This window comes from Erythranthe guttata, chromosome 8 (assembly GCF_056151865.1).
Source record: "Erythranthe guttata isolate IM_541 chromosome 8, IM_541, whole genome shotgun sequence".
Taxonomy (NCBI): Eukaryota; Viridiplantae; Streptophyta; class Magnoliopsida; order Lamiales; family Phrymaceae; genus Erythranthe; species Erythranthe guttata.
Genome location: NC_142540.1, coordinates 25,059,649 through 25,082,859, shown reverse-complemented (window position 1 = coordinate 25,082,859; position 23,211 = coordinate 25,059,649). Strand labels below are relative to the sequence as shown.

Here is a 23,211-nt window from a genome sequence, read left to right as displayed (position 1 = left end):
TGCTCACAATAAATTCCACTACTTGAATTTTTCTATTTTTCTTTTTTTCTTGGCAAGTAGTCTAATTGCTAGATTTTTTTTTTCATCCGTATAAATTGTACGACAAATTTGAGTTAAGAATTAGGTAAAATTTATCGGGTCTAATACTGAACAAAGTTATTTCTATGCTATACCCGGTGATGTTATACTGCGTGATTTTTTACCGTTGGTCTACACACACCAATGTAGGTATGTGTGTGTTTATGTGTATATGAATGGTAAAGATCTACCCAATGTATTTCACCCGGTGTAGCATAGTATAGGCGTACTGAACAAACCGTTGTAGGGGCGAAGAAGTACTGGGAAGCTATACGTTCAATTATTTTTTTCTAATATAAGATTGACACTTATATACACATACCATATATTTTTGTATGTCTGAAATATAATGATGACATAAAACAATTAATTTTAACTATGACAAAAAATGATAAATAGAAAATAGTATATACTAATACAAGTTGGCAAATAGGTGATGAGCAATGTGATTTCTGGAGAGATTTTGCCGACAAAAAAAAATAAAAAAAGGAAAAATTCGATAATAGTCTTTATCACAAATTTATATATTTAAGGATATCGTTTTCATTTGTTGTAAATTCCGTTAAAATTATTATGTATCTTGTATTATAAATGACTAAGAACAAAATTTGAAAATTTCTTGATTCTGATCCGAAATTTTTCGATTTTGGAAGAAGTTTTTTCGTTATAATTTTTTGAAATTCCGATTGTTGTTTTTTCTGAATTTTTTTCGAAATAAAATTATCATTACATGACTAATATACGTACAATTGCACAATATAACACACACACAACTAAAATATAACAAAAAAAAAAAAAAAAAAATTACCATATTCCACGTGTACAAAAATAACGTAATAATATTAGCTCTTCGTCACTCTCATCATAGTACTCCCAATAACGGCGGTCCCGGTGCTTCACCACCTCCTCCTCCGGCAGGATCACCCAGCGGCACAACGAGCAGGTGGCGGAGTGGTGCTGCTGCAGCCACGTGTCAAGGCAGTCCTTATGGAATGTGTGCTTACACTTCAATTTCCGAACTTCGTTTCCTTCTTCATAAACCGACAAGCACACCCTACACTCCGTTGGTTCGACTCCGGTGATCGTGTACCGACTGGCCAGAACTTTTTTATCGACGATTTTGAGGAATTGCTCGGTAGTCGTGGACTGCCTAGTGGCGATTCGGGCCGGGCCCACGATGAATATGGCTAGCTCAAGGAGTAGGATGGAGAAAAGGCCATGGTGGTGGTGAAAGCATGATTCAAAAATTGAAATAGGGATACCATTGTCACAAAAAGAAAATTAAGAGGAGTGTGTTGTAATTAAATTTTGGTTCGTCAAATGTAATATTTGGTCATATATATATATATATATAGAAATGCATTTAATAATTTATTATATTTTAAATTGGAGTCATTTATGATAGTGATGGTATAGGATTTATATGTGTTAGAAAAAAATACATAAAATTAATTAGTTTTATAGATACTACGTCTGATTAATTATATATTTTAATGCACATAAGTTTTTGTTTGTTGTTTTCTTAATTCGAAAAGGCGATTGATTTTGAGAGAGAAAAAAATGCATTAAATTTTAAAATGAATATTTAATAGTAGTTTATATATTTTTATTGTCCCCATTAATATCTCGATCGATACTCAACATGTTTCAAAATTTTGTTGTTTTCATATATTATTAATCTTTGTTTTTTTTTTTTTTGTTTAACGATTGTACGATTTGGTGTTTTCATATATTTTCTTTTATTAAATTTTTATGATTGTACGATTTTGGAAAATATGAATCAAATGATTTATTCGCAATGCTAACCGAGTGAATCAATAGTGCAATTTATGTGAAATACTAAATCGATCTAACCTATCATAGAAAATAATTTAGTAATATATATATATGCAAATATGATGTGCACTTGATAGTAATATTTCAAAATAATAAGAAAAATGATCAAAAAATATTAATTTAGACCAATTAATTCTTCAATAAGTTATATTTGCAATTTGATATTATATTATAGTAAGATGTAAAAATGATATGATATGTAACTATTGCATTGAAAATTATGAGTCACTATCAATCGTAATAAAAGTTGTATCTAAAAAATAATACAACAAAAGAAATATATACATCGAACTACAATTTGGTGATTGGGTTGTCATAAGCATAAGAAAAGATATCGAATTCTTCACTATCCATCTCAGTATCTTCTCCCCCCTTATTCTCTGTTGTTGGATCGTCTGTTCAAAATTAAGAACATTCAATCGAGATAAATGAGCTTGATTTTGCCGGTATAAAATGAACATTATCTTTAAAACTGAAAACATATGTCACATACCTTCTATTGTATTTTCTTCTTCACTAGAAATGTCATTGTTTGTATGACTTTCAGTTGTAACACTGCCATGAGATTCATAGTAGTTGGAATACGATTCACGAAGAAATGATGTTACAATTTCTTCATTTGCAATCGCCTCCTAAAAAGAAGCATATAATTACTCTAAATAAGCACTGAAATGCATAAATTATATATGCAATTTGAGAGATAAATAAGTAACTAAATAATTAGTTAAGGTATTTACCGTTTCAAGTCGTACGAGATCTTCCCTCCGACAACTATACAGTATAAAAAGTGCAACCTCCTTCAATGAACGAAAGTTGCCACTAACTTTGTCATGAATATAATACTGTTACACAATGTTTTTGGCAAAAAAATATTAGTATGACATACATATTTTATTTAAAATATGTTAAGAAAATTGTGATATATACCTTATCACTGGCTTTCGAGCCATTTCGTTTTCTCTCTTGCACTACCCAACCCTCCAACCGTTCTTGCAAAGATATGTTGTACTTCGGTTGAACAGGTGGATTTGATAGTTCGTCAAGAGGAATCAATACGCCGTGTTGTTGGATTGAAATCATTTTCACTCCTAACGCCGACCTTTCTTCTTGTCGTGAAGGAAATAAGTGATACATATTCGTTTCACTTGTTTCATTCTGTGTCACATTTGTAAGGAAAGTCAATCAAAACTAGCCTTTAAAATATATGCAGTCTACATAGTTGTGTTTATATATTTCCTAGGTATATGATCATTAAAAGCAACTTATAAAAAAATGATCAGTAGAGGCGTAAATATATATTGTTACATATATGGGCATGAGTTGCACATTTTATGTGTCGTCTTAGCGCAATAATTGTGGGAATAGTAACAATAGTCTTTTATATGGTAATGATTTTTGAGTTCATTCAAAAGTAGTTCGAGAAAATCTTAATTTTACATAATAATTTTCCTATATAGAAATTCTTATAATATTGTTCAACTTGTAAGTGCTATTAACCTTGTAAAAGAATGTTCTTCAAGTATATTCTATTACAAAACAAATTTTCTAGGATGTAACTAAGTAGTGAGATAAAAAGTTGTTTAAGAAAATAGCTAATCTAAGTTAAGAATGTTTAGTATATATATATATATATATATATAGGGTTTATTTTGTGGATTTTATGTGCACATAGAATTACCTTTTACTCACATTTTTATGTAATATTAATTTTATTTTAACTTTCTCTTTTAGTAAAGTGATAATATTTTTCCAAAATTTGTGACCTGGTAGAAAAAAGTATATTTTCTTTATAATTATTTTATTCAATATAAATCATGTGTAAAGTAACCAATCCATAATTGTTTATTTGAAAAAAATATGATTCGATCTTGAAAAAAATACTTTTTAAAGATGATGATTAATGAAAATAAAGAAGATGATAACAATGAAGAAATTAACATATACACAATAGTTACAAATATCCCATGCACGTACCTTTTGCATTTCTAGAATGTAATGTCCGTCTTCTTGATTTTGGAAAAGTCGAAACGAGACATTCCAAACTCCCTCGACTACACACCTTTCTCTTCGTTTCTTTTCGAGAGACGAATGTCTAGTGCTCGATTCAGCTTGATCCTACACGAGCAACGATAATGGTTATGTAAATAAAGCTAAAATTCGAAGAGCAATCCCTTGAAAATCGCATAACAATTTTGTTACGATATCTCATGAATTATATAACTTCACTATTTACATAATTACGCGTACGTATAAAATTATGATTGTTGTTCATATATACATAAATGAGGAGGCAAAAAAATATATCGATAAAGAGAGGCAAAGAAAATTAAGATGGTGAAGAAAGCAAAAAAAAATGTACAAAGCACTAATAAATTAGAAGAAAGGACACCTATTTTTAGACGCAATAGATCGAGTTAGGTTCGTTACACTTCGAAGGGGTACGGTGTAGTAATCTAATTTTTATTTAGATTTTCATCTAGACATAAATAACCAGCATATTGATCGATCGACTAAATGATCAATGAATACACAACCAATGTACATTTCCACGCGTCGAATCTATAACAACCTCATATAAAATCCTTTTACGACAACATCAATAAATATCAAAGTTGCGTGTTTGCATTTCGAAATATTTCGAACATATATACCTTTTTAGGATATCGTCATAAGAAAATATAAAATTACTTATTATACGAGGGTCATCGAGACCAATAACTTACATATGATTCATCATAGAAAAAAAAATTAGTTGGTAAAAGTGTGTTGCATTTAATTTTCTGTAAATGAGGTTAGTTACTTACTATTTTTTATAAGAGGAAAGACTTTATGTTTGTCGTCAATTACTACATCGCCTGCGCTACGATTGAAATCAAACTACATTTTTATTTTAAAAATTTGATAAATTCGTTGCGTGAAGGCCACGTTTAGTTTTCATTAGGTTTTCGTACTAGATTTCAAACGCATGCTATAACGGGAAAATATTTTAAACACATGCTTTTAGGGTTTTTTGCTCATACTTGAAATTATGTTGTTTCTTTTTATTAGAACGACGAAAATGGGACTCTAGACTTATTTCTAGTACTTATGCCGGAAATGAACCAGAATTCAACACCAATCTCAGACAACAATGAACGATTTTTATGTTGTCTTCGAATGTTTTCCCTTTTTTCTGATCCTTATAACTAGAAAAAGTAAAAAACAAACAATCACAAACCGAAACCCTAGAGATGGAAACATATCTATGAATGTACACAAAAATGTAAAAGATTTATCCTAATTAAATACTCAATTAAATAAAGAATGTGGTACCTGAGATTGCATTAAAGTTGCCGGAGGAGCAAATGAGATCGGCTCCGGCGATAGAACTTCGTGGGAATCTTCCACCGGCAAGAAATCCGAGTTGTGCTCAGATGTTAAGTTTCTGTCAAAATCACTCTGCTGCAAATCAGAGAATCAATTAAGCAAAACCCATCTAAAAAAATCAGAATTCAAAAAAAAAAAAAAAAAACAAAACCCAATTCATTTTGAAAAAATTAAATCAAGAAATAGAGTCATGTCGTTTTGGAATTTTGTCTTACTTCTTGATTTTTTGAGTTTCCAGCCAATTTTGTGTAATTGAAGGATTTGGATGCCGAATTCCTAGGGTTCTTTTTTAGTGTGTGTGTGTGTGTGTGTGTGTGTGTGTGTGTTTTCAGGGGTGAATATCTTTTGTGTGTGTGGGTGTGTGGGTGTCTGAATATATATGATTGTGTCTTAGGGTTTTGTGTGTGTGTCTGAATGAGTATTGATTGTGTGTATTTATTGGTCTTTTACTATGCTAGACACATCATGCTACAAAAGATATATATAATTCATTGCAAATTTATCGAATGTAGCATAGAATATAGACCATATATATATATATATATATATATATATATATATATATATATATATATATATATATATATATATATATATATATATATATAGAGAGAGAGAGAGAGAGAGAGAGAGAGAGAGAGAGAGAGAGAGAGATTTCAAAACGCAAAATATCAAAATTAATTCTTAGAAAATGTCTTGGATTATAGAATGAAAAAGATTGTCTAGTTAATATTTAAAGGATAGATAATCAGATAAGATGAATTATTAATGTGTTGTTATCCCCAAAAATAGTAAGCAAATAGACTGAAATGGATAAAAAATTAATTTGGATCGAAAATTTATCATATGTTTTAGGATAAACTTTTCAATTTTGTTTACAAAATAAAAATATTATATAATTATAACTATATAATAAAAACTAATGTAAAGGACTATAATTACAAATATGAAATAACTATATAATCATCGTAGCATATTCATTAGGGAAAATTTGAAAAAAAAATCATTATAACATCGTAGCATATCTAGTCACTAAAATTAAATCTAATTTAAAAAAAATTATCTGATAAGTCTGAAAATTATTATTGTGTACAATTTTGATATCTTATTTCTATTATATTTTATTATAGCTCCTTAATTTTGACTCAGGAGTTTTTTGAATTTTCAACAGACGGGAGCAAAATTAAAGTGCCCGAAATTAAAATTATATAGATAAAATAAATTAAAGTATATAGTATATACAGTAATTAGACTCAAATCCAATACACCACAAATAATTAATTTTTCAATTATAAAAAATTTCAATTAATACATCATGATTCTAGACCTAAATCGAACTCGTCGGCATCTCGAATCGACAAAGCGGACAATAATGGCTAGTCCTCAACCACGTCTTGATACAATCGCCGTGAAAAATATGCGAACACGGCATCGATAATAAAAATAACTCTTCTTCACAATCGCCGCCGCCGCAAAAGTCTTCCAAACAAATCGAGCAACATCCCGTAAAAAGAATATTCCGTCCAGAACGATCTTCAACAACATCCACCGTCTTCAGCCCCTCGATCGACGAATCGGCCGCTGGAATCAAACGAACACTACTGCTAATAACTTCCTCGAGAAAAACAACTCGGTGTTCCAACAAAACATCAATCTCGAGATTGAGACGACTGAAGCACGAAAGATTCGACATGACGATTTTATTGGCCTCGCCCCACGCATAATCGACCAACCCTCGAATACGGTCAACTTCTTCGACACGGAACCAGTCCTTGAGCTCTTCCTCGACGGATCTTTTCGTCTTTTCTGAAAATAAATTCCCGCGCCTCACGCGAACAACGTGATTGATTACAGGGTGGCTGAGTTGTCGGACAAACTGCGGCAACTCCGAATCTTGCCGGAATATCCAATCGGAAAATTCCACGTGAAAAGAAAAGTGGAAGTCGATATCGCCGGTGACGACGGGGTTTTCGACCATGAATTCGTGTTTAGTCAATTTGCAGGTGAATGATGGATGGTATTCCGAATTGCTGGTATCCATGGCCGAATTATAATTAATTAAATAAATATTTCTGGGATTAGGGTTTCAAGAGAAAGTAGAAGGAGTAATTCTGGTTTTATAAGATGGAGTTTTTTTCAACGTTGTTGATTATATATATATATATATATATATATATATATATATATATATATATATATATATATATATTAATTAGTGTCTTGGTGGCTAAGGTAAACGTGTTTTATGTGTGCTGTGATACCTTAATTAGGTGTCCTTTGTTACCATAATTAATTGATAATTCAGAGTTTTCCTTTTTTTTTTTTTTTTTTTTCTGTCTAGTTACCATAAATTTATTACATTATTACTTAATTAATTATTTTCTGTGCTGATGTAATAAAAAATTATTTAAATTATAAATGTCTTAATTCCACTTTGCACCCTTGAAATATAGCAATTTGCAACTAACCCCCTATGGTTTGGGCTTTGTGCATATTGACCCCTCCTACTTTCAATATAAGCCTATTAACAAAAAATTAAAAATTAAAATCAAGTCGGAACGAAATTTATATGAAATTTGCCAACTTCGAGGGCTACATTAGTTTTTATTAACTCATTAAACAAAGACACACCCGCAAATTGATATTTTTTTTCCGAAAATTTCCAAAATCGAAACAAATTTTTGAATTCCAAAAATTTCGAAATTGGAATAGGATCACACTCAAAGCCAGAGTCACAGTGTTATTTGATATTTTATTTTTTTTTTAAGTCGAAAAGTTGTTTCTCTTATTCATTCGACTTTCAGCCCTAGCCCCTAATTAGTAGTGCTAATTAATTTGAACTTGATTTTTTTCTTTTACAAAGTCAGAAAAACTAATTTAATCAAATCTCTACGAGAAGGAATATAAGACTTACTTATTATTATTTACAATCTAACTAGATCTTCTAATCCAACCAAAAATCGATGAATGAGAATCATAAGTCATGATTATACTTTAACAATAGATAAAATAAATAAATAAAAATTGCAAAAAAAAATTAAAAAAATTGTATATAGGATTAAATCACGTATCTAACTCTCATTAAAAAATTATATAGATAAAACAAATTAAAGTATATAGTTTATACAATAATTAGACCCACAAAAAAATAAAATTTTCAATTATAAAAAATTTCAATTAATACATCATTCTTGATCAATATCGAACATTCTTGATCTATATCGAACTCGTCGGCATCTCAAATCTGCAAAGCGGACAATAATGGCTAGTCCTCAGCCACGTCTTGATACAATCGCCGTGAAAAATATGCGAACACGGCATCGATAATAATAACACTTCTTCGCCGCTGCCAGAAAAATAGTCTTCCAAGCAAACCGAGCAACGATCCGCAAGAAGCATACTCCGGCGAGAATCGGCGGGCCCCACCTCTTTGAGCTCCGCGATCGATGAATCGGCAGTTGGAACCATACGAAGAGGAGAGTAATCGTCATAATTAATAATTTCCTCGAGATAGACATGATACAACCCGGCCTCGATGTGAAGATTCAAAACACCGTGGGCCGTCCGATCGGCCGCGGCCTCCGTCGCTATCCACTTGCACGCTTTGCGCAAAGCATACGCCGCGATCTGCTTACTGCGTCCAGAACTCATCGGCATCGCTTTGAGTTCTTCCTCCGCGAGTATCCGCGCTTCTTCAAAATTGCACGACAGCTGGCGGCTACTCAAGCGGAGGTGGTATTCTTTTTCGAATTCGATCGATCGGCCCAAAAATCGTGGCTCCTCTCCTTCGCGTACGGCCCACACGAAATATTTGACCGTCAAAGAAAAATTGAAGTTGATTTCGATATTCGATTCATCTTCCGATTTAGGGATCGGGACGAATTTAGTTTCGATTGTTCTGCAGGCTGATATCTTCCGGCAACCAATCATGGTCGGCATTAAGAAAAGATTTCAAGAGAGTTGGTTTTTTTTTTTAGGTTTTTTTTGGGAGAAGAGAGAAATTATATTAGTAACGTTATTGTGAACTATATTTATAAGGTTGGGAAGTATATCTGTTGGATTAATATACGGATGTGTTCCGTATATTAATAGTAAAATAAAATAAAATAAATCAAAGGATATTCCGTTGGTTAGTCATACAATGTAATTGTTTTTCTATTTGTATTTTCCTTGTGTTATAACTTATATTATATATTGACTTGCTAAAACAATTCAGGGTAAATTAAAAAAAAAAAAAAAAAAACCCTAAACTTAGGCTAAATAACCAAAAATACCCCCACCTATTCCTATTCGTAATTACAAACAACTCCCTGATGTTTGTTTCCGTCTTACACCAATCCCCTTACGGTGTGACTTTTCATGTATTTTTTTTTATTCTTGGGAATAGAGTTTACACAATTTCAGATATTTTCTTTTGTTTCTCACCCATTTAACGGAAGATATAATAGACTGTACTCATTTTTTGTTAAAAAACTCGATCAACAGTTTATCAGAGGGATATTTTGATTATTACGGATAGGTGGGGGTATTTCTCGTTATTTTGCCTAAGTTCAGAGGGATTTTCGTAATTTACCCAAAAATTCACGCACGGGGTGTTACCGGTTTATTTGATGCTACACGCTGTAAAATACACCGGATTATTATTAATCGATGATCTACGTATATATAATTACACACACATCCATGTGTATGTGTGTCTAGTGGAAAGTTATTTTCACCACATCAACGATTAAAAATCGCCCAATATATAAAATTTGTAAAGTTGAAAATTTCACACGATTAAGCAAATATTATAACTTCTTCAAAAAGTACTTTTTTTTTAATAAAAGGTGCAATTTTATTCATCAAGATTAACTAAAATAACAAAACCAATGTACCTTATAAAGATTTCTTACGAACTTGTAAATATTTAAAATAAGTAAAAATTATATATGGTTAGCTCAAATATAATGGCTTATATTACATGATCGAAAAAATAACATACTTAATTCTACCCTTGCTAAATAAATAAAAGATTGTAAGAAACAAAGATTTGTGAATTAATACATCATCCATATATATATATATATATATACACATCTAACTCGTCGGCATTTCGAAGCGACAAAGCGGGCAGTAGTGACTAGTCATCAGCCACGTCTTGATGCAATCGCCGTGAAAAATATGCGAACACGGCATACTTAACACCGCCTCTTTATTACAATCACCGCCATCGCCTCCCGAGAAGTTCTCTAAGCAGATTGAGCAATTATTCATCTCGAGAATATCCCGGCGAGAATATTCCACCGCCTTCAACTTCCGAATCGACGAATCCACCGCCGGAGTCATCATACAAGCAGATTCGTAGTTATTATTTTCCCGATTATAAAAAATATAGTCATGGTCTATCGATACGCACATGTGGACGTTCAGAACTAGGTGGGGCCCGCCTACGGGTTCGGGCAGAATTATTTTGCGCGCTTCGTGCAGCGAATAATTAACCAACTTTCTACGGTTATCGATGCTCAAGGGCAAACCCTTGAGTTCTTCTTCCATGTAATTCCGTGTTTCGTCGAAACTCGAGAATTGATGACCTCTCACGCGGACAAGGTAATCGATTATGGGGTCGTTGAATCGGCTCACGAATTGCGGCTCGTCTTCGTCTTCGTCTTCGCATTGAATATACTCGGAAGTTTGGAGTTCGTAAGAATATTTGAAGTTGATTTCAATCGATTGCGGTGGTGAATTATCGTGAATGGATGTGAATTCCGCTTTAACCAGTCCGTAGGTTAAGAATTCGTAGAACTCGTAATCATACTCATCCATGGTTAAGAAAGATTTAAAGAAAAAATAAATAATTAATTAATTAAAGGTGAAATTATTTGGAGATGAAGAATTAATGAAAGATATTACTAAGGTTGATGTGAATTTATAATATTAGGTTAATCCTTGTTGACGTATGATTAGGCTTGTGCCTACGTGTTAAGTTACTATATTTAATTCGTCTTATACCTTTATTAGTAGTAAAATTCCAAAAATAGTTATATTCGAAAAAGGTAATATTTATTAGGAGATGTAATTTCCAAAAAATATGTTATGATCAGAAAAAGGAAATAAATTAAAATTTGGATTGGAAGATTTACAAACTAAAAAGATTTTGTGCAGCAACCGAATTCTTGAACAATTAGAACACCTTTCCGTAAATAGGAAAACTTTAAATTAATTTTGGTATTATAAAGGGCAAATAGCACTTTACTCCCTGAACTAATGTTAATTTACGAACAATCCTCACCTATAAGTAATTGGGTAAATTACGGCATCTCCCTGAGGCAAGGTCAAATTATGAAGGAAAAAACATCTTGTTTGCGTAATTACGAACCACCCCTCAACTATGAATTTTCTTACATGTTCACCCTTGCGATGTCAAATTTAGTGGAATCTTCTAGATTATGTGGAATATTTTTCAATTTGTAATCGTTTTACCCCATTCCAGCTTCACATTTTGAAACAAGATGGTCATAAGATGTGTCACTTGGCTTGTAAGTATCAGATTGTGATGCATCTGAAACTATTTTTTTCTTTTGCACAAAACGAGTACAAACTAGAGAACATTCTACGGAATCTAGAAGATTCGGTTGAATTTGACACCATAAGAATGTACGTGTAAGAAAACTCATAGTTGACGGGATGATTGTAAATACCCAAACAGGAGTGGTTTTTGGTAATTTGACCTATCTCAGGGGGACCGTAATTCACCCTAAATAATTACCAAAATTCCCCTGAAGTTTGTTGACTTCTTACATTGTCCACCTTACGGTATAAACTTTGACGAAATCTTATTTCCGTACTCGTTTTTATGTGGAGTTCTATTGTATTTTTTATCATTTAAGAGAGTGTTGATCGTGATCTTTTGAGTATTCGATCGTACAATATAATATAAATTATTTGGATTCGCTACACCTCCCTCCGTTATTTATTTCTTTATTTTATTTCTATGAATAAAAAGCTATTTTATCCTTCAAACTACATGTTAATTTTATAAAATAAAAGGTTTTATAGACAATTACATGTAATACCATAATTTAACAGATTTAATACAAGATCAAATCTTACATACCAACCATACGAGCCCTAACTCTAATAGAACTCTTTAAATATCACAAGAAGACAAAATTCTGGAAAAAATTGCAATAATTATTAAATAAGCAGTTTGAATAATGCAAGAAAACAAATCCAAGAACATAAATAATTTGACTAATTACACTTATAGACCTAAAATCTCACTAATCACTATCTAATTACCTCGCTAACGGCATCTCGAATCGACAAAGCGGGCAGTAATGACTAGTCCTTAGCCACGTCTTGATACAATCGCCGTGAAAAATATGCGAACACGGCATCGATAATAACGATAGCCCTTCTTCACAATCGCCGCGCTCAGAAAAGTCTTCCAAGCAAACCGAGCAACAATCCGTAGAAAGCATATTCCGGCGAGAATCAACGGATACCTTTTTCAGCACCTCGATCGACCGTTCGGCGGTCGGAACCATACGATGAGAATCTCCCCCGCCGACGTTATTAACTACTTGTAATTCCCACGTAATAACGAAATTTTGATCCAACTCTACCTCCACGTGGAGATTCATATTGGCCGTTGGATGATTATTATTATTATTATTATTATTATTATTATTATTATTATTATTATTATTATTATTATTATTATTATTATTATTATTATTATTATCATCAATAAATTTGGAGGCTTCGTCAAAAGCACGCGCCACCATCCGTTGGCGGCGGTTGAGACTCAGCGGCAAACCGCCTCCGAGTTCTTCTTCGACGGACTGTCTGGTCTTTTCGGAACACGAGAGCAGCTGGTGGGAGCTGAGGTGGACAGAATATTCCTTTCTGGGTATGGTGTACCGGCGCATGGGTCGAGGGTTTTGATCGCCGCCGTCTCGTACGATCCAGTACTGGGAAACTTCTACAGCCAGTGAAAAGTTGAAGGTGATTCCGACGGCAGCGGCGGCGGCGGCGGTGGTGGTGGTGGAATTCACATTGATTACTTCGTGCGTGTCCGCTCTGCAACTCAACATCGTGACCCAAAAAAGACTTGTTACGTACTATAGACTATTTAGGGTTTGTCGATGGATTTAAATATCTGGATTCCTCTATATATATATATATATATATATATATATATATATATATATATATATATATATATATATATAAATAAGGTAATTTCCTTGGAGAATACGATAGTGTTGCTGGTTCTTTATTTGTTAAAATTGCATGAGTTAATTAATATCCCTTTTCCTAATACTATACAAATTGGGAAATTGCAACCGCGTTGTCCTTATTAGCTAATAATAAAAAAAAGGTAAATTACTGATATACCCCCATCAGGTAAGCCTAAATAACTTGCAAATTCTTGTGGTATTGGTAAATTATAAATAGCTCCTTAAGCTAATTGCGTATTAATTATAAATCCTAACGGAATGAATGAGTTGTCTAAATTACAATTTTATTAAACAAACAAATTATGGATATACCCTTGAGGTAAGACAAAATATAATATTTGCACCTCGGTATATTACATTTACCACCTTGGGTAGATTTGGAAATTCATATCGAATAGTGTATGGATTCTTCACGATTCTGTTAATCGTAGCTTTGTAAGGCTGTAAATGTTGGACAAAGCAGTAGTTGAGGGGAGTATTTGTAATTATCGATATCACATGGGTGTGTAAGTTATTTAGTCATACATCAGGGGTTCCTCCACAATATACCCTAATAAAGATAAGGGATTATTAGATGGAGGTCCCTCAAAAACTTTGGTACTGCTTAAAGGTCCTCTAGTTGGATTTTAGTACAATTCAAAGGCCCTGGAGTGCTTTAATTGGGTTATATGGGCGCTGAACAAACAAGTTTACTCTTTCGTGCGTTCTTTGTCGAACTCGCAGAGAAGAAAAGATTAAAAATCGAGAGAGAAAAGCACACACCTATACACTGACATGCTCCTGATCGAAGCGGAAAAAGAAGTTTTATTCGCGTTTACGAAATTTTTTGTCCTCCGAGTTCGTACACTAATAAACATACTCCCTCAATAAATAATCAAATGAACTGTACATCTTTCCACCATTCCTTTTTTTCGAGGTTGCCCATGTTATACGCAGATCACTTGTACATTTCGCCATACGAGCAAAACCTATCCCTCTATATATCGGTAAACATCTAAGTAACAATTAAAGTACAACTGTAAAAAGATTTAAAAGAAAAAAAAAAGGAGAGGTCAAAACAGAAAGAAGAAAGAAAAGGTACACATGTGATTATCTCCCACACAATCTTCGAGACTTGCGACTGTCACAGCATGGCAAAAATTTGCTATAATTTACATCCGATCCGACAGCCAATCAGAAATCAGAGTTCCACTTCATGAAGATCGTCGCCCGAACAATGCATACCCAATACCTCTCCGAGTGGTTTCACTTCAGCACTTTGAGGAGCGCTGAGAGAATCGTTAAGTATTCCACTCCACGAAGCTGTACGCCTCGAGTGTACAGGAAAAGAGCCATTACTAGAATTCCTCTGTTCCGAGATTTGATTTAAGCTCGCGTTTCTTTGCATTGTCATTGAAGATGAAGGTGATGTTGAGTTGAATGAATCTCTTAAATTTGAGACTGCAGGATTTTCGTAAGACGTCGAATTGTTTTGCGTGTCATTTATTACAGAAGCTTCCACTGGCTGCTGCTCAACTGGAGATACTGCACTAGGTACGAAGAATTTCGGATTCGCCCCAATTGCTGGTTTATTAATTGGAGGAGCAGAAGGTGACTGAAATAAATTCGTCGAGTTCCCACCACTTTGGTTAAAGGTGTCGACGTACCTAGGAAGTGGACAAGTTAAAAGATCGTAAGAATGCCACTTCATATTTTCATAGTTTCTTAGTACAAAATTCAAGATAAGAATGCCGTAATTCAAGACGTGATGAAATTATGAAATTGATGGTTTCGGTTTTTACCTAGATCGGACACCCATTCTTCCACGTGCTGAGTATTGATTGGAGGTGGGAGGGAGTGGTGGTATTCCTGGATTATTATCGAGAACATTTGGGCTTTTAAATTCTGGGCTGCCATTACCATGATAAGCTCCGCTTTGCATCGCACTCTTCAAATTGTAGTCTGAAGTTCCATTCTGAAAAGCTGCAGCTGTTGGTGGTGGTGGAAGGGCTGCTTCTTCCGCCGGTGGTGCAGCACCTTCCTCCACCCACCTCTTCAGTTTATCGTCATAATAGAACTTATTTGAGTCACCCAATTTTGCCTATAAAATAATGCAACCATAAGAAAAAAGCAGCGGTAAATCTTCTCTGTCAAAATAAGAAACTTCATTAAACTACCTGACGGCCTTGACGGGGTTTAAGTACTAATCCTACAGTCTTCTGCAAAAGCTGAGACCCGAAACCAAAACGACCAAAGCGAGAAGTCCCACCTGCAGCTGATGCTTTGTCTTGCATGTTTGTGGGAGTTGGCTCCTTCAAAGAATCAGTATGACTCTTCACGAATTATATAAAAAAAAAAAGAAATCAGATATTTTTTTTTATAACCGTGTAACGTCAATTAATTAATAAAAAATAGTATGAATGAAGCACATAGGTTAAATTGAAACAAACCTGTCTTGGACTTCTTCCGAAGTCAGGCTCTGAAACACTTCTTGTGTGCATTGCCATTTTGTTGTTATTAGCTCCCCACTCATTTATGGGCTCCACCGATTGAGAAGGCACTAATGACGACATAGCCATTGTCGACTGGCTAGCTGATACCCTATGTCCAAGTGTTTGTTGATTCTCATAACCTTGTGCAGTACCACCTGCTGTCGGCACTGGTGGTGGTATACCCCCAACAACTCGATGTGCAGTACTATCGAAAAGGTTAAGCAATTTACCGACCAATTTTTTAGGAGCTAAATTTGTCGAGAATCCACCCTGCATAAGAAAGAAGTTTCAGTGACCACTGTATTTTATAAAATAGGAAAACGGACACAACCAAGGGGAGAGGGAGAGGGGGAGAAAGAGATACCTGTTGATGAGTTTTGATCCTTTCCTCAAGTGATGAAACTAAGTTTCTTAGTGTCTCCACCTCTGATGTTCGACCAGTTTTAAGAGATTTTAGTACTGCTTGACAGTACCTATACATTAAACAACAACATTTACGACACAAACGCAACGTTTAAAAGATAAATGAAAGTAGTAGTAATGTGAGTACTTTAATGCCTCTGATATCCTCCCAACTTCTGCCAACATTTGTGCATATACAAGCTTATATGGTTGAAATGGAAGTAGAACGAACTGAGGGTTCCCAAGCGTTATGGAATACTCGTATATTTCTGTCCTCTGTTCAAATATGCACCAATGAATTATGCAGTTAGGCACTTTACCAGTGTACAAATAAACAAATAATAGGTTTACTGCATCCCGCCTCCAAAGCAGATCAGTAGTCATAGGCAATATAAAGCATAATGGGCTTGAACATATCCAATTACATTCATCACTCAAAATATTTCGTGACAAACATTAAACAGTTCGAAACAGTTATACCCACACAAACACAAATGCAAGACCTCTAGGAGTATTATTTTTCAAGTATTATCTTGCAGCAACAATCATTAAACCTCATGGAGTCTAAATATATTAGAACCGAAACATATACAATGAACATTGAGTTGTAATGCTAAGTAATTTACGAAAAGTAAAAGGAAGGTGAATACAGAGTAGGACGTACTTATTCATGATATTCCATGTTTATATGATGTTTAGTATTTTTTCATTTTCTTTATTTACATGTAATTTCTGCAAAGTGGCCTAGGCAGTCATTTAGGCATTTGAAAACTAAAAAGTAAAGTATGCATGACCACTCATCAATAACTCAGCCTAAACCTGAATAGCCTCTGGACTGGCATAAGTACGTGGGAATTTCCAATGGTCTGCACCAACAAGACACATTCTTGCAGTGTCTGAATATGGTTCGAAGCTTGCTTCCCCGACCAAATAGCATATGTGAGCAGCAATTATCTGAGTAAAAATCATTCCAAAAATTAATAACTAAAACATTAGACGGGATCAAAGGAACCCTCAAGAATAGTGAGAAAGATTTTCAGGACAATTGACAAGAACATACATCACTTCTATCCTTCCATAAACAATCTCCAAGATGCTTAAGCACAAGTTCATCGTCCTTTGTTCTATTAGCAGCGATGACTGCCAAATTCTCCTCCCAGTCATCCAGCAACCCATTGCCACCAAACTGTGAATGGAGAAAATGAAAAATGGCAAAACTAATTACTTTAAACTTCTGAAAGAACTTCCTCGTAGCATACGAAAGAGAAAGGAAGCTGTATCTTAGGAAATCATCAAGTAAATCCTCATGCAGTATTTTACAATAGCACCTAAAGACCATGTCACATAAATCACAGCAACAAGTATTGTAGGGAGCAGGTGAAGATTCGTAACATAACAAACATGCACTTCATACCTGTGCAGGTTGCAGAGGCATATTTACAGCAGCAGCCGTGGTACCAGCTGAAAATACATCAGCTGGTTGACCAGCAATTAGAAGGCATAATGTTCGCAAAGGTGACCCCGCTACAAACTGGCTAAGTGCCATCTGCCTAACAGTTTCAGCATAGAACTGCAAAGGTAAGAAAGTTAAAATTAAATATATGAAAACAAGCCATGAGAGGACTTCATATATTTTCTTTCTATTATCTAGAGAGAGATGGGACGTTTATATTGAAAAACCTGATCACCAATCTGGGCAGCAAGAAGAAGAGCAGGACCCCACAATTGACCCTCTTGTGCACATTGTAAAGCCTCTTTCTTTCTTCCAGAGACAAGAAGACTTTGAACCTCCGTAGCAGTTACCTAAAACATGGAGGTCGGTTCTTAACAAATGATTGCATTATTAAAAAAATGCAAATTTTGCAGAGAGCACCCTAAATACCTGCATTTGCCCTTCAGATGGCATTTGCTGTAAGCATTGGGCAACAGCACCATATTGATTGAATTGAGACCCACTTCCTTTTGCAGATGCAAACAGCCTAGCAACTGCTGATTCTGGAGCATCACTTTCCTATAGGATATCAAAGAAAGTTAAACTAGAGAAAAAGCTTATTTACTGATACCGAGGTCAAGGCGCCCAAGAAAAAGAAAACTGTTTCCAGAAAAGCATAATATAGTCAAAATAGGAATGTAACACATATCTATCTTATGCATAATATATTTACAACGTAAACCAACATATAAAACATATCTACCTTCAACTTAGCTTCTGCACCATAAGGAGATCGGAGTTTTCCATAATGCTGAACAGCTATTTTAAGCAGCGAGAGAAGCAACCTCAAAACTTCAGCGGTTCTATAGTCCACATTCGCAGATTCAATATTTGCAATTCTCTCGTCAATCCATTTGTTCAACTCTTTAGTAACACCTCCACCACTAAGAGGACCTGGAGTGCATTGTTGACAAAGAGCCTGGAAATAATTGCTACCGCCCTTTCCCTGGCTTGAAGCATCAGCATTCTGATTAACAACTTCTGCTAAGTTTAGAACTGATATTGAGCTTCCTACAGGGTTCTTCACAAAGAATTCAAAACCTTTTAGTATGTAATATAAGTAAGCTTTGATAAGAAACAAAAAAAGATGGCTTCGACACAGACCTGGCTTCCAAAGCTCAAATTTTCAGTAGAGCTGTTATCTTTCAGCACAATGAGCTTTCCACCAAAACCGAAAGTAACCAGAGCATGTGCAGGACGACCTGCAGATGACCTTCCAGCAGCAGGAGAATAGGAGGTTTGAGCAGTCTGAATCTGTTGCTGAGAAAAGCCGACTGAATTCTGGTTCTTGTAGTAGTCATTGGAAACATGATATTGGTCATTTTGATTAATTCTTGAATCATTGTAATGCTGACTCAAATTCCCACCAACAAAACTTTGTGACCTGTTAGGCGCGGAAAAATCATGTTGACGTTGAGTTGCATTCTCATGGTATGAACCTGTAACCCCGTAGTTAACAGTATCTTGTCCATTTCCATGACCTCTTGCAGAAAAGTTCTGTCCACGGTGGTCTTCCACTGGTTGGTTTGCTCTATACTGTGAAGTAGCATGACCACTGGCAAAATTATTAGGTTGCCACATGCTTGGGCTCTGTTGAATATTGTTGGCTACTGAACCAGCCCAGTTCTGATTTTGCACTTGGCTACCAAAGCTTTGGGCATTATTACTAATACCTTGTTCATGGGCACTGTACGTCTTGTGATTATCATTTTGATAAAATGTATCAGCCGATGCATATCCACCCAGATTTTTCTTCTCCTCAACATGAGGAGTAGACTGGGTTGATGCATTGTATGATTCCAAACTGTCCCATTTCTGGGCAATGGTATCATAATACCAACCAGGGTACTGAGGATCAAACACCATATGAGGTGGGTAACCATTGTTTTCCTCAGAAGCCTGATTCCAATCTGACGAAACGGCGGTGGTGCCTCCACCACTCACTTGTGAAGCCTGATTCCAATCTGACGAAACGGTGCTGGTGCCGCCACCACTCACTTGTGAAGCCTGATTCCAGTCTGACGAAACGGTGCTGGTGCCGCCACCACTCACTTGTGAAGCCTGATTCCAATCTGACGAAACGGTGGTGCCGCCACCACTCGCTTGTGAAACTTGATTCCAATTTGTTGCGGCTTCTGTGGTGTCACTCGCCTGAGAGGCTTGGTTCCAACTAGTAACACTCTCATTTCTACCAACCTCAGCCACGGTACCCTGTACAGATTGAGCAGTTTGCTGCAAGTAAGACACCTCGGCTTGCTCTTTAGTCTGCTGCCCCCAAGAAGAAGATGAATTAGAATCGACATTTGTTTGCACACTTGTTGCATCATATCCATCTATCTGATACCACTGTCCGGTACTTTGATCATACCTCCAACCCGGATACTGGCTCTCCCAGTACTGACTGCTATTCAAATCCTGCACACCTGAACTCTGATCTGCTGTTGTATCGTAATTATACAACTCATTATTCTGCTGCCCAAAGTTGTTGGTGGTGTTATCCACGTACGAAAATCCAGCTACATCATTTCCGATAGTGACATCTGGCCCATTAGCCAGATTATTCTCCGCCACATTCCCAAATGCATCACCAGCATTTTCTCCACCTAATTCGGTGAAAAACTCCGAGTAAGATCCGAAGCCACTGCCTCCATTTTCGGCAGGATCAGAATGAAAAGCACTCCATCCCACTTCCTTAACTCCTGGAGCCACAGATTCATCGCTGCTCTTACTCACAACAGTTGCATCAGATAAGCCCTCACCGCTACTCTTGCTCACAACTGTGGTATCGGACAAAACTTCAGCACCCCCATCTTCAGTTTCTTGGTGCTGCATCAAATTGTCAAACTCGAACGAATTCGACGAAACTAAATGGTTTACGATTTCCTTCATGGGTTCCAGTTCTTCAAGATGTTCGTGTTTATCTGCCTCTATGCTTGGATCATCAACAATGGTATGGTCACTACTGCCAGCCTTCTCGTAATTAACATCGGTGCTACTATCAAGGTCGTTGATGCTCAAATTGGCGAAGGCTTTAGCCTCGTCGGATTCATTCCCGTCCGACAAAAAGGGTACCGATGAAGATTCGGTGTTGACCTTAAAATCCAAGTCGTCATCATCACCATTCACTAACTTATCAAAAAAATCCTCGTCTGTATTATCCTCCACCTGGAATGGAGGAGGATTCGAAGCCATAAACTCAAACCCTCGCCTCGAATTGAACTGAGCTCCCTCACCAAATCCGCAGCCGCAGATTCCAAACCCTAAATTGATTCGAGCTAACACCGATCAGATCCAACAATAAAATCAACTTAATCCAACAAGTACGAAAACTGAATAAATCCAAATCGAGAAAAAGATCTACGGTTTTCACATTTATCCCAAATTACAAATCACAAAAAAAAAAAAAAAAAAAAAAAAATCAAAATCAAAATTCTGCAGAATTTTAACTTAATAGACGCGTAGAATGAAATCAAAAATCGAAAATTCGTGCGGAGGAAGTATTCAACTTACAGATCAAAAAAAAATTGAATTTTCCGGGATCGAATCAAACGTTATAGATACACATCTGTTTCGTATGTATACAAGGAGAGAGAGAGAGAGAGAGAGAGAGAGAGAAGAGAGAGAAAGAGAGAGTGCGTGTGTAAACTGAGAGAAAACAAGACCTCGATCTCGCTACAGATGTCTCAACGACCCACCCAGAATGTGATTTTCGTTTTTCCCCCAAAAAACCTATTTATATTTTTATTCGTTTTTCCCCCAAATTTATATTTATATATTTATCTTTTTTGTTTCAATATTGTTAATTTTTTTATTTTTTCTATTATATTAATTTTAGATTTCCAGTCATGTAAATCTAGGGGTGTTTATTCGGTAAAATCGTATCAGAATTTCAGTAAAACTAATATTCTGGTACCCCAAAGTTTCATACCATTAACAGAACTGAAATATAAGGTCCGGTTCGGTAAATAATCGAATCATCGAAAATATATTTTAGTAAAACATATTAATATTACATATAGCATGTACCGAATATTCGGTTCGATACAGTTCGGTCGGTTTACCAACTGGATGAACCGTCCCATGTAAATATGTAGCTTGGCTTCTTTAATTTTTTAATTTTGAATATTAGTCATTCCAACTTGCAATATTAAGATAAAGTTTAGTATCAAAATTTAGACCACTAGAACTTCATTAAAAATAATATTTTTCCTAAAGTTTTGACTCAAATATTAAGAAATCTAATAAATATATATTGGTTTCCAAAGAAAAAAAAAATACTGAATAGGATTAACGTATTCATCGAATTATATTTTTTTATTAGTTACTCTTCACTTGTGAGGATTATATTATTTGATTGAGATTACTAAGGTTAAATATGGAAAAGGGTAATTAATTCACTATTCCTATTCTAAAATCACTGATAATATGAAACTAAAGAAATTCTGCAAAACAAGAATCAATTTGAAACGGATTAAGTAATTTGTAATCAATATTTATTACATTATGTATAATTTTTTAGGCATGAAAATTTAATTGTGCAGGGATTCTTAACTAGATTTTGTCCATTGAATAAATATATAAATTATCTTGTAATAAATTCAGTTTTATCTAGTAAGTGTCATCATTCGTTACTTTAATTAAACTTTATTCCAAGAAGATTACGTAAATACTCCACCCGAATTAAAATTAAAGTGATCTATGGCACCCTAGTTACGGGTGTAAACGGTTAGTGAAACCGAATGAATAGTTGTTCAAGCTTATTTGAATATGTATTGTGCTTAAAAGTTGTATTTTAGTTTGGTTTCATAAACAATCGAATAAAGTTTATACGAATTTTAATCGAGCTGAACACAAAACGAGCCTTTGTTCGAACGGGGCTTCATATTTTATCAAACGGAAATATGTGTTAAACTTGAGATCAAATGAATTTCTAATGAACAATCTTAAATCAAGTATCGAGTAGCTTACAAAAGCAACTGTGCATTATTTATAGTACATTAAAAGAAGTGAATATTCACATTATATCAATAATAAGCTATATTTATTGAGCAAAAAAACAAAGTTGTAACTAGTAAAATATTTTACTGGTTATAACTTATAACTAGTAAAATATTTTATTTTTTTTGTCACGAATACGATGACAATAAAGAAAAGCTTTTATTTGCCAAACACTTCCAACATCTTATAAAATCAAAAAAATAACTTAAAAGTTATAACTAATAAAATATTTTATCAATATGTAGAAGCTTTTAATATGATTTTGATATTTTATCAAAATCAACAGAATTCAAAAATTCCAGTTTCCAATTCACATATGACATTAAATAAATAATCCAAATTC

At 34.6% G+C, this 23,211-nt stretch overlaps 2 protein-coding genes across 3 annotated transcripts; both read right to left on the bottom strand.

The window, feature by feature from the left end:
* Window positions 1-12,557: 12,557 nt before the first annotated feature.
* LOC105964980 (uncharacterized) lies at window positions 12,558-13,358 on the bottom strand. Its single transcript, XM_012989486.2, has 2 exons — window positions 13,082-13,358; window positions 12,558-12,841 (listed from the first exon to the last, which is right to left on the bottom strand). Exons 1-2 carry the CDS (start codon window positions 13,356-13,358, stop codon window positions 12,558-12,560), a joined length of 561 nt encoding a protein of 186 aa, XP_012844940.2.
* A 934-nt stretch (window positions 13,359-14,292) lies between these two features.
* Window positions 14,293-21,618, bottom strand: LOC105965197 (protein transport protein SEC16A homolog). 2 transcript variants are annotated; one of them, XM_012989725.2, is made up of 14 exons: window positions 21,533-21,618; window positions 18,975-21,130; window positions 18,574-18,891; window positions 18,261-18,389; window positions 18,059-18,181; window positions 17,793-17,948; window positions 17,439-17,564; window positions 17,198-17,332; window positions 16,527-16,654; window positions 16,341-16,449; window positions 15,935-16,246; window positions 15,662-15,817; window positions 15,287-15,585; window positions 14,293-15,151 (listed from the first exon to the last, which is right to left on the bottom strand). In XM_012989725.2, the coding sequence occupies exons 2-14, from the start codon at window positions 21,060-21,062 to the stop codon at window positions 14,686-14,688; spliced, it is 4,545 nt and encodes a 1,514-aa protein (XP_012845179.2). In that variant the 5' UTR covers window positions 21,063-21,130; window positions 21,533-21,618; the 3' UTR covers window positions 14,293-14,685. The 2 variants fall into 2 exon arrangements, with proteins under 2 accessions (XP_012845179.2, XP_012845178.2); XM_012989724.2 differs by having other exon boundaries at window positions 21,381-21,617.
* Between the last annotated feature and the right edge of the window lie 1,593 nt (window positions 21,619-23,211).